This window comes from Lampetra planeri, chromosome 40, assembly GCF_965212315.1.
Source record: "Lampetra planeri chromosome 40, kcLamPlan1.2.h2, whole genome shotgun sequence".
In the NCBI taxonomy this organism is placed as follows: domain Eukaryota; kingdom Metazoa; phylum Chordata; class Hyperoartia; order Petromyzontiformes; family Petromyzontidae; genus Lampetra; species Lampetra planeri.
In genome coordinates, this window is record NC_136146.1 from 4,689,497 (window position 1) to 4,701,913 (window position 12,417).

At 46.6% G+C, this 12,417-nt stretch overlaps 1 protein-coding gene across 2 annotated transcripts in view; it reads right to left on the reverse strand.

The window, feature by feature from the left end:
- Positions 1 to 11,306, reverse strand: part of XPOT (exportin for tRNA) — a 28,363-nt gene extending 17,057 nt beyond the window's left edge. Inside the window, exons 1-7 of one of the 2 annotated variants that reach the window (XM_078612959.1) lie at positions 11,218 to 11,306; positions 10,625 to 10,739; positions 5,712 to 5,794; positions 5,352 to 5,408; positions 4,309 to 4,378; positions 3,053 to 3,271; positions 69 to 253 (exon numbers count right to left, since the gene is read on the reverse strand). In XM_078612959.1, coding sequence (XP_078469085.1) covers positions 69 to 253; positions 3,053 to 3,271; positions 4,309 to 4,378; positions 5,352 to 5,408; positions 5,712 to 5,794; positions 10,625 to 10,699 — 689 coding nt within the window. In that variant the 5' untranslated portion in view covers positions 10,700 to 10,739; positions 11,218 to 11,306. Of the gene's footprint in view, positions 1 to 68; positions 254 to 3,052; positions 3,272 to 4,308; positions 4,379 to 5,351; positions 5,409 to 5,711; positions 5,795 to 10,624; positions 10,740 to 11,131 lie in introns of both variants that reach the window. The other variant, XM_078612960.1, reaches the window with a different exon arrangement.
- Between the last annotated feature and the right edge of the window lie 1,111 nt (positions 11,307 to 12,417).

Consider the following 12,417-nt stretch of genomic DNA (forward strand, 5'->3'; position numbering starts at 1 on the left):
CATCTATACAACAACGAAGAGGCCTAGCAGGCTACGAGGTAGTCCAGGCAGAAGAGGCGTGTGCGCACCTGTCGTTGGCGATGAGGTTGATGTCGATCCAGGAGACGTAGGCTCCGATGACGTCCAGGCACAGGCAGGTGAGCTCGGCGTTGCTGCACTGGTAGGTGTGCAGGATCTGGTACCACGACTCCACCAGGTCGGGCACGCAGTGCTCACGCATGTGGTCCTTGATGAGGATGTTGCGTCGCGCCTCCTACCGCCAACACGCGATTTCACGCGACGCGTTACACGGCGAGGCACGCACACACGCACGAAGAGTGAGGACCCATGCGTTAAATCACCAGCCCATTCCTCTAAATTCTGAATTGGATACTCTCTAGAACTGCTCATTGTGTTTCGCTGGTTCTCCTTCCCGCTCCCGCCCCCCCCGCAACCTCCGATGAGAACGGTTGGCTACGTAAGGTGCGAAGGAAGTTCAACATACACACAGAACACGCCCGGGTTTAATGAAATCATTAAAACCGTAAAGAAAAGTAACGACGATTTAAAGCTTTCGTGACTGCAGGGATTCATCTTCGTGAAGAACAGGTCTTATCGATAAGACCTGTTCTTCACCTGAGGACGGCCTCTTGCGTTGTGGCCGAAACGTCGTGAGAATTATTTTATTATGTTTTATTTTTATTATTTCCATTCTACGTGACTTTACCGAAAGAACCAAGAAGAAAAAAAGTAACGACATAAAACAATGACTTGTTAATTGGGCGATGTTTGGAGCAATGGCCCTTCTTCATATCATCGCACATTATTACCATGGCGACGGACTACAAGGAAAAGTCATTTGGCTTTGAGGGGATGATGGCCAATGGTCAAGAATAATAACGGGAGTGGTAGCCAAGGAACAACACGCGTCGGTGAGGACGTCCACAGGAGGAGACGGAGCACTGGATCGAGTTGCCGTGTGTAGGTGCTGGGCGGATTGACGTATGTATAACTTCTTTCGGACCGTACGTAGCCAACCGCGCGAAATCAGAGGTGCGAGGGAAGGATAACAAACTAAACACAAAAATCTGGTTTGAAAAAAATTTATTTTCAATCCAGATTTAAAAGTCCATAGCTCCAATGGCTTCCTAATAATGGTCACATTGCAGGACCGCCAGAAGTTGCAACAAATTTGGAGTAGGCCTTTCATCTAACAGTAGATTGACCATGAAGGGCGATGAGATAACAGTTCAGGTTGCAGATTAACCGTGCTTCCAATGAACATGTTTCTAATAAACACATACAGAGCATGCGATTATAAAATGCACATGCGGGCTGGTTTAATTATTAGCAGCTCGTCACACTTAAAAGGTCAGGAACTCAAGGTCCTCATGATCACAAATACGCTGGCAAGTGACCCGATTAAGAAGCAATAAGAACGTGTCACAGTTTACACGCGAGCTTTCACGACCCATATTATGATTCTTAATTAGTTTATTTCGCGTTTGATCGTCGTGTAAGTAATAAGGTCAACGTGAGAGACACGCTTTGTTAACGCCCGATGGCCCTGGATAGAACCTTCAGCGAATCATCGTGTAAAACGGTCAAAGTTTTGCTGGCTCATGTCAACATTCGTTCTCCGGTTTGCTGCATGAAGCCAAACAAATCGATTGCCATATTTTTCCCGGCGACAACTTGATTCGATTGGCTCCGGCAGGTAGCGGAGAGTAGTAGTTCAAAAATTAAGTCTACCAATACTAATAGCTATGAATCGACAAATGATTAATACAAGTCTTCATCCTCAATGTACATAGTATGCTTTGTGGCCACATGTACATATGTTTGCTTTGACATGGTTTTCTTTTCATTCGGGCAGCCCCTCCCCACAGTCATTACCTAAAATAACTCAAAGGTGACTGTACAAACGAGTGAATTCTGAGAAACTCAATCTGTCTGTCGCGGAATAAGTCTGATAGTCATACGATTTACCAAGAGCCCATCGAGTGCTCATTTTCACTGCAAGGAACCAGGCATTCTTTGAAACTGATTATGACCTATGACCTAGATTTTAAAACGTGCCAGCCTGGTCATAACGTTCCATGGGAACAGTGGAGAGGTGTGTGGCAGTGCCGTTGTGAACCAGCTCCAGGTGAAAACTGCCATGGGCTTGGATGATTCATCAGCAAGGATGCTGCACGATGATTTCCGCACACGTCTTTAGCAAGAAAACCACGGGCAGGTCAGCTCGCTGGGTTAAGTGTGCGGTTTGGGCCGAGCGAGGGTTATACGTTCCATTTGGAACCTCTCCCAGCTCGCAATGCACCACCTTGTGCAACGCAATGGACCCGGCTGATGATCTCGCAGGACAACTCTTGAGCCACCTCAAGAAAACCAAACACACTTGTGTTTCACTCTTATGGAGGAGTCCAATCCATCACGAATGCACACAGCGATCACAGATAGGGGACTCTTTGGAACTTCACCATTGCATGTCCGTTGCAAAACTGGCTTAAACTCAAGGATGGATATTGGACATCTCCCAATGCCGGTGACTAGTCCTGGGCCTTCCCTAGGTCGGCTTGGCCTCAAACGAGTACCTGGTGAGGCGTGTAAACATTGCCGCTGGGGAGACAAAGGGCGTGGTGCTGGCCACCCACCGTGCCGGCCTTCATGAGGTGCTCGCTAGCAGCATGTGCTCCAACAGTGTGTTAAGGCTACACGTTGTTGTTGTTTTGGTGGCGGTGATCGTGGTGCAGGCAGCAGGGACAATTTAACACATAGGCTTTCGCGACCAATATTATTCATAATCAATGTTTTTAGGTTTAGATTGCCCAATGATGCTGGATGCAATTACCAGCAAAACGTCGTACTCAAATTGTAAATGTTGTGGTTTCACGCTTCAACACACCGGTGGGCTAAAGCAGTGAACTATTTGTCTTTGGTCAACGTGACACTTTTTTACCGATTGGCTGTGTCGGGTTGTGGAGGGTTACGACACATTTATAAATAACGCGATCTAAACCCAAAAACGTTGATTATGAGCAGGGACAATGATCACCCCCCCGCCCCGCACCTCGGGCGTGTGCAGGATCTCGCGGTCCACCACCTCGACGTCGATGGCCACCAGGATTCGTAGGTAGAGGTCGACCCCGCCTGGTGCCGAGCCCACCACGGAGAGGACGTCGAAGAAGAACTTGGGCCAGGTGGTCGGATACTCGGAGATGAAGAGCAGCGAGAAGATCTGGGCCGCTTTGTTGCGGACAAACGGCTTCTCTGGCGTGTCGCGCACGGTCTGCGAGGAACAACAAATGCACAGAGGCACCTTTAGGAGCGCGGAGCTGGGACAAGGAATGTGATTAGAAAAAAAGGCCCGACACCAAAATTGCTCGCTCACACAGCTGTTGGTGGTAGGGCCTCCAGGAGAGGGAACTCCTGGATTATTCACTCTTTCATTGCACTTGGGAATTCTGCCCAGATAGAAGCTTTGTTCAATTTAACACGTAGGCTTTCGCGACCAATACCATCCAGAAGAGGTTTTTGGGTTAGATCACGTAAATGTATGTGTACAGCAGTTATACTGCTGTATCTTTCTACCTGATGACGATTGCTTGTGTTTTTATTCTTTATTTTTTCTACCTACCTGACTTTACCGAAAGAACCAAAGAGTATGGATTCCTGCAGTCACGAAAACTTCAAATCAAAATTGTATCGTTAAAACCCGCCACCACCCCACACAGCCAACTAGTAAGGGTTGTCACGTCAACAGAACGTGCCAATTCGTCACTAGTACAGCATACCGGTGTGTTGGAGAGTTGTGGATTGGCTCTCCAATACACCGGGGTGCTGTACTAGTGACGAATCGGCACGTTCTGTTTACGTGACAACCCTTACTAGTTGGCTGTGTCGGGTGGTGGTGGGTTTTAACAACAGCTTTGTTCAAGTTCCACATATGTTGTGGTCGTTTCACGACAATGTCCAATCAATATATATTTTTTAAGTCGCTTAATGAGCACACTAAACTTTTAGAGGAGGAACAGAAAGTGGAACACATGTATTATAGAACATACAAAAGTGGGCACAGGCAGAATATCAAAACTAGAAGGGATGAATGCCGGTGGTCAGGACTAACAACCTGCGAGCACGTGCCCACCGCAGGGATGGAACGATGCAATGGGCTCGTGCGCAGGTGTTCGATGAACCGTTGCATTTGGGCGAGAGACAACGATAGCTTTGGGAGTCCTTGATCCAGCTGTGGATCAATCGTGGCAGAGGACGACGACGACGACGCGGATGTCTATAAATTGGGGTCACCCCCGCCAACGCACGCACCTGCGTCTGTAACCAGGTCATCATGGTGTCCCGAATGAGCTGCCGCTGGGCGCAGAGCAGCGCCGGATACCTGCGGTGGCAGACAAGAAATCGCACGGGAGGCTCTCGTTAAAAGCCTCTCAAAGATTACACTATGTAACACCATTTTTGCTCCTGGGTAGGAAGTGTTATTTTCTAATTGCTTACGCCTCAAAAGTATAGACAAGTATAACCCGTAAAAACAAAGTTTTTCACTATAAATCCTTTATATGCGTGGCGGCTAGAGTCATCTCGTCCTCTGGCTTGAGATGGCTGCCACCTATGGGTCAGATGATTGCATGCCACCATTAAGCAATTGGTAATTAAATATAATATTTTTGTCCTAAAAAGTGTAAAATTTTGGAAAAAAATTTTCACGAACATTAATTGTCACGCACAACGAGTCTGTGTGGAAAATGTCAGCTCGATTGGATCACGGGAAGTGGGTTAAAAAACGACCGAAAGATTTGCACGGTCGTAAGCAAGCAAGCGAACTTAATATAAAGGATTTAAAAATGGCTATTATTCCCCACAAACTTTCCATAACAGGTTTTTGGGTTAGATGGTGGAAATATAAATGTGTCCTTAAACCTGCCACCACCAGACAAAGCCAATTAATAAGGTTTGTCACGTAAACAAGAACATGTCAATCCGTTACTATGACAGCACATCGGTGTGCTGGAGAGTAAACCCACAACATTAACAATCTGAGTACGACGTTTCACCAGTAATTACAGCCAGCTTCATCAGGCGACAGCCAGAGTTGTGGAGAAATCCTCCTTTTTTGGTCTTAGAGGGATAAATCTGATGTCACACAACGCATCACTACACCCCGTTATCGAAATAAGTCACATTGCGAGGTTTATTTGGGAGAATTTTCACCACCAATATAAAACAAGCTTTCAATATGCAACCAGCACACGAGCAGTAAAATACAGGACACCTCATTAGAGAACTTGTAAAAGTGAAATGCCCGTTTGGTTGGGTGTCAATAAGTCTCGCAGACTTCGTGAGAAGTAATGCACCTGTGCTTGATGTGATGTTCCAGTACTTGAAAACAGAAGAATTTGATGTGGTCATCACTGAGAGGAAACACACACGCACAGAGTTAGCCGAACCAAAATGTCCTTCATTGTGTCAAATCCTCAAGGTACATTCAAGAACGTGAGATTATTTTTGGTGGTACGTCTGCCTTGTTAACCGTGCCAGAAAATTGGCACCACAGAGAGTCGGACAAACTGAGGCTTGTTGCTGTGTTAACGGATTCTGAACCACGGCCAAACTAGGCTGGGAGTGGCACTAGCAGGTGACATCATGGACGTGAACTCCGCACAAGAGAACACTGCAGAGCTTTCCTCTCAGGATTACACGCCGCTTTTAATTACCTGTAGAAACCACGAATGAGGGCATCGGCGCACAGCTGCCAGCCATCTTCGGAGGCTTTCAGCTGTTCAAAGTATGCCAATGCCTACACAAACGCCACAGAAAAAGCCACAGTCATTACACCCAGCGAGCGAATACAATTTAACAACAAGTAAACCCGTAAAAACAACGTTTTCCACTATAAATCCTTTATATGCGTGGCATCGGGGCGGCTAGAGTCCTATCGTCCTCTGGCTTGAGATGGCTGCCACCTATGGGTCAGATTGTCTGGCAGCATTAAACAAGTGGTAATTAAATATTTATTTATTTTTCCCTAAACAGTGTACAATTTTGGAAAAAACATTTTACGAAAATGCATTGTCACGCACAACGAGTCTGTGCAAAATGTCAGCTCGATTGGATCACGGGAAGTGGGTTAAAAAATTACCGAAAGATTTGCACGGTCCTAAGCAAGCAAGCGAACTTAATATAAAGGATTTAAAAATACTATATTTTACTTCTTCCTAGAATGATCCCCACCTCATGTGGAGTCTGCCTTGGTGTTACTCTCTCTCCACCCACTCCCGGGCACGGGCCATCAATCGTCACCTCCACTCCACAGGGCCTACGTATCTTGGTTCACCACTCCGATCCACCTCTTTCTAGACCTTCCTCATGTTCTCCACCCTGGTGCTTCCATGCTCATCATCTTCGTCCCAGTGCAAGTATGAACGATATGCCCCAAACCATCCGAGTTGACTTTTTTCAGCTCGTCTGTTACCACCAACACCTGCCTAATTTCTCACCTGTCGTTTCTGGCCCGGCCTACTCTTGAAAATCCCCATGATCCATCTCACAATCCTCATGATGAGATAGAGCTTCATAAATCATCAGATTCCTCCAGAATATAAATGTAAAACCTGATTTCTAAAGTGCACACCATGTGCGCCTCCGTAGTATTTATACTACCAACATTCAGACCCATATTTCAATATAAAAAAATGTTGTACGTAACAGTTTTAAATAAAATCTGCCTTTTTTCATGGTTATTCAACGTCTAAAGTTAATCTCACATGAGACAATATATTACAGGCATTGTGCAGGTGCCTTCAATTAATGCGAGCACTAGATCTCAATGAAACAAAAAACAAAGATCCCCGTATAGCATGAACACTGGTGGGGGCGAGTGCTGTTAGAGAGCGAGCACCTATCAAGGTTGGCACGGTACACGAGGGGGTGGGTGGCCAACACCACGCCCGGCCGCCTTTGTCTCCCCAGTGGCTATGCTGACACATGTCACCAGTTACTCATTTGAGGCCGAGTCGACCTAGGGAAGGCACAGGACCAGTTCAGATAATCGTCACTGGTGTTGGCAGTGAGCGGGAATCAAACTCGGGTGGCCTGGTTTGTAGCGCAGCGTGCTAACCGCTACACTACCATTCTCAATGACACACCAAATGCACACGCACATCTGTAGGAACAAAACAAATTCCATCAGGCTGAAAACAGCTTTTACGCGGCTCACCATCTCTGCCTGTGCAAACAATAAATTGCACATTCAGCAATCGTACTCGGGAGCAACCAAAATAAATCAATGGGTCACTAACAATGGAAACTGCCAACAAGAGGTCTCAGCACAATGTAAGCATGGCTCCCAACGGATTTTCACGCAAACAAAAGGAGCCAAAAACTTGTTAAGAATAAAAAAATATTCCTCGTGTGATATCGGCATGCCACAAGATGAACAAACCATTCGGATCTCCCACAGCAGTGCAACCCTTAGTTTGAGAATGGCCCACGGACAGGGCTATCACAGCGACCTCTCAGAACTCAAGTGGACCTCTGGCCAACAAAGGTGAGTATACAGCACTATCACCCACTGTGCTACGAATAAAAAAAGAACCAAAGAGTATGGATGCCTGCAGTCACGAAAGCTTCAAATCAAGATTGAATAAAAGATTTTTAAAGCGCTGGAATTTGTCCACGCACAAAGAAATGTCATGCGATGTGTTCCAGTCATTGGTGAAGTTGAGACCAACTTATGAGACATGAAAACCCAAGTGCCAAAACTAAATGGGTATTATACATGTTGTTGTGGCACAACATGAACATCTTGTTGCAATACTGTACTTAGTAACTAACAAGTACTTATTTTCCTCAACCATAAAAAACACTTGGACAACTCAAGACAAGCACACAATGATGAAGTTAATTGTCATTACACTTTACCTACATCCAGACGTTACAACCAACATAACATCTGTGACTCATGGAATTAGTGCACAATCCATTAAATTCCGAGTGTAATTTAAACACTCCATCATTCTTTCCAGGTTCTCAAAATGGCACCAATTAAATAATAATAAAAATGCAAGTGCTCTTTTTAACAGTGCGTGGACATCCAACAAGTCTAGGCTATTCAAACTATACCGTGCCTATCTTGTATCTATCATAACCCAAACATGTATTGTAGCAGTTCGAGCAGTGACATTTAGGTTATACAGCAAGCATATGTATTGACAAGCTAAACCCGTGAGCATGTGTTCAACAGTAAAATGAGCTAGGCATGTGAATATACAACCAGTTTACAGAGCTTGCTCATGTTAAATCCATTTCCATTCACTTACGGTCCCCTAAATTTGCTATTTCTGCATTGCGTCCACCACCTACCCTTGTTGAAAAACCAGTCCAATAAAGCGACCTTCCTTATATAAACAAACACTATTTCAATGTGGTCTTACCTGGTGTTAACCAAGGTTGTAACTAACGTCCATACTTCATTACAATCATAATGATACCCTTTGTTTATCTATGAAGCTTCACCGAGTGTCAAGACTCTTATTTCAGAAGGAACCCACATTATTGGGATGTGTGGCCAATTATATTATTCATGAGAGTGTGTCTTCACGTGGGCAGAAACCAGATTACCTGGAGCAGATAACCCCGCGAAGCTCTACACAGATGTATACGGAGCAGCCGAGGGGCTTGGGAGTTTAACACATTTGTCTGATCCACCGAGCCTCACATCCAAATAGCTAGATTAAAAGGCAGACATCACAACAAACTGCCAATGGGGGCCATGAACCCTATTACCGTAAGGGCCCTCAGGATAGGCTTGATCCCTCTGTGCATGTTAGAGGGGTATCTGCCCCCTCCCCCGCCACCATATCCATAACCAGCAAGGCATTTGCACAACATTTTTACACACTTTTGCTTGAATAGCAAATATTCGGGAAATAAAAAAACCCACACCTCCCACTGCTTTGTCACAAAGCAAATATGTACATTCACATCCGTATTGTTTGTGCCCTGCAAGAGGGCCTCCCAACACTGTGCAGGTTGTGGCAGGTATTTTGACCAAGACAGCCTTTTTTATCTTACCAGATAAGGGCCATCGAGCTATATAGCTCTTGATAGCTCAACGAAGTGGCTTATCATGTGGAAATTTATAGCAGCCAAATACTCCAAACCGCATGTGGATTCTAAATGTGGAGGGAAAAAAACGGAGGATCCGGAGAATAATCCAAGCGACCCCGGGGAGAACATGAAAACTCCAAATGTACACACGTCAGGATTGAACCCACGACCTCCTGTATACCAGGCGAAGTAGTTAACACCTCGCCACCGTGGCACCCCAGTCAGTATGGGTTGGTATGGGAGGGAAAGAGGTCCAGTATTGCCCACCACGTAGCCACGCAAGCCCTATGACAAGTGCACGGTGCTCACCCAGACAAACACTATCCAGGCTTAACTCCGCTTAGCTTCCGATATCTAACTAGATCAGGAGAAATATGGGTGGTTTGGTCATAGGCCAAGAATTTAAAAACAGTTTAATTATACAAGGGTGTTATATAACGGCAAGAGCACACATGAGGTTGACCACTTCTTGCAGCCATGTGCGAGTGTATTGCATCAGACGCAGGGTGATGGCGGAATGCGTGATGAGCTCAGAGGCACGTTGCAACCAAATTGCACCTCTTATGGACGAACACAACCGACTGCTCACTCCAATTACAGCCATACGCAACGGTAACGCATCTCTTTCTGGTGTATGCTGTGCGCAAGCGTTGCATCATACTTGGCGCTACGGGCGAATCTGTTTTGACACGCGTTGCCAATGTTGCTGGGGCATTGAGATGTTGCGATGCACGCGCCCACTGGGCCAGCATACGAGACGAATCAGCCACCCGCAATTGATTAGAGGCCTCTGAAAATATTCTCTTTTCCTGCACAACAAACTATGGAGCCCCTCTAAAAAGGAGCGATGTCGTTTCACAAGGCAGATTTCGCGAGAAAATTGCCGACCGCGTGTGTCGGAGACCGACCGACGGATTGCTGGATCGCGTGGCTGGGAGACAGCACGGTTTGCGAGGTTTCCATCCAAATCATGGCCGATTATCAATTTCTTACTTACTAAAGTCACTAAACGTGGTCTCATAACGAGTCTTTTTTTAAAGTTAATGTTGTGTTTCTTTAACAGAACATGTGTGTGTACATCACGGCGTGGGCAAGTCGCATAGCGGCTGGCGCAATGCGCTCAGAGGCCGGGAAAATTTCGAGTTCCATTCCCGGTCACGAACCACATCAGTGGCGAGCTATATTGTAATCGAATCTGGGCCACCCTCTCCATCAGCTCCTCTGCCCACTTCACCAACTCTTGGCTGACCGACGTGAAGTATGGTCAAACAACCACAGACGACTAACACGGCATAGGCCAGGGCCACCATCTAGATTGAAAACTAATCGCTTTACAACTACTTTCCGTTCAGTTTGATTGCCCTTCCCGTGTTAACGTACGTAGCACGGTTGGCGACGTACGGTGCGCGCAAGAAGTTCTACATGCATACACATCCAACAAAGGATCGACAAAAAGATTGAAGTACATTCTAAATGATACGATAGAATTGTAAAAGAGAGACGAGACGGCTTCGCTTACCCGGTGCTGCGCACACGAATCGGCCACGGGCCCCAAACCCCGGAGCGCCTGCTCATCCATCGCAACACTGCCCATTTAACCGCTACGACAAGGTCGGTTGTCGTCTTCGCTGGTCCTGCGAAACAAACAACACACGCACCAATGCTCGGGAACTCACACAGCAGAGCAAATTGACCATGTGGGGCCGAATGTTAAGTGCTGTTACTCAAGTCGCTATTGTAATTTCAGCTACAAAAGCGGTCTCTAGAACTGTAATTAACCACAAGTAAGTGATACTATATACAAAAAAAGCAGTAACTATGATCACTCAGCTTTAAAGACGTTAAACCCTCAAAAGCTGGACACCACGACCACCCGGTGAATTAGGCGGCCTCGCCTGGATTTCAAACCGAAGCCTGAGCGTAGGCCCCTCGGTGACGGGACAGACGCCGCCTAACCACGTTGCGTCGGGCGGCATTGACGCGTAAAAACTTCGCGCGCGGTTTTTTTTTTTAAATCACGGCTTACACGTCCACGCCAGCAGACGCCGCGCGCATTCCGTCCGCAGTTAACTTATCACGGCGAGACGATTGGATCGGGGCGAGTTAACTCACGGTTCACGTTAACCACGCGTGGTGGCCGCCATGTTTTAACGCGTGGCCCCCCACCCCCCCTCGTGCGCCACCGACGCTCTCCGAATCCGGCCACCCGATTGGTCAATACTTCCCGCCCACACTTGTTGGTGCACCGACAGCGATTGGTTCATTTGCGGGGCCGCGTATGCGCGCATCCCATTGGCGGGTTCCCCGGTCACGAGGTGCTTCTCCGTTGTGTGGGAATGCGACGTCCGCGATCAATTGGGTGGTGCTCTCGATGGGGGGAGGGGGGGGTCAGAGGTTGAATGTTAATCGGTCGGTTAATGAGATGCGCCGATTAATTACTGATGGACATTAGTTGGTGATCCATAAATAACGGGTTTTTGGGGGGTTCGATCGCGTAAATATGAACGTGTCTAAATTTCGATTTAAAGCTTTCGTGACTGCAGGGATTCATCTTCTTGGTTCTTTCGATAAAGTCACGTAGAAGGGAAATAATAAAATAATAAAGATTCAACATAATATTATTTCCCTTCTACGTGACTTTACCAAAAGAACCAAGAATATGAACGTGTCGTTAACCCAGTTGGGAAGGGTTGTCACGTCAACAGAACGTGCCAATTCGTTATTCATTCAACACACGGGTGTGTGTCTAAACGAGCGTTTAGAGGATTTGGCTGCTGCTATTGATGTCCACGTGATGAGCCACTTTGTTGGGCTATCATTTGTCGCCCAGGTCGCTTCTAAAAAAGAGCTGCATAGCTCAGTGGGACTTACCTGGTAAAAACTAAAAAAATCGTTGAATATTTTATTACGGATATTATCAGAGCATGTTCACCACAGGTACGTGTGGTTAATGCAGACTTGATTCCTTGCAAAAGGGTTCTATTTTGCGTTTGAACATCTTAACACCTCCTGTTTTATTGCCAGAAAGGGTTAACCCTAACCTATATTTTTTCATCATTTGATACTGACAAAAAACTTAATTTTTTTTGCTGTAAATTGTTTGGGGCCACACTAAAGGCCATCGGGTCCCACACTAAGGTCACCGGGGCCACACCAAAGGTCACCGGAGGCCACACTAAAGACCACCGGGGGCCACACTAAAGGTCACCGGGGGCCACACTAAAGGTCACCGGGGGCCACACTAAAGGTCACCGGAGGCCACACTAAAGACCACCGGGGGCCACACTAAAGACCACCGGGGGCCACACTAAA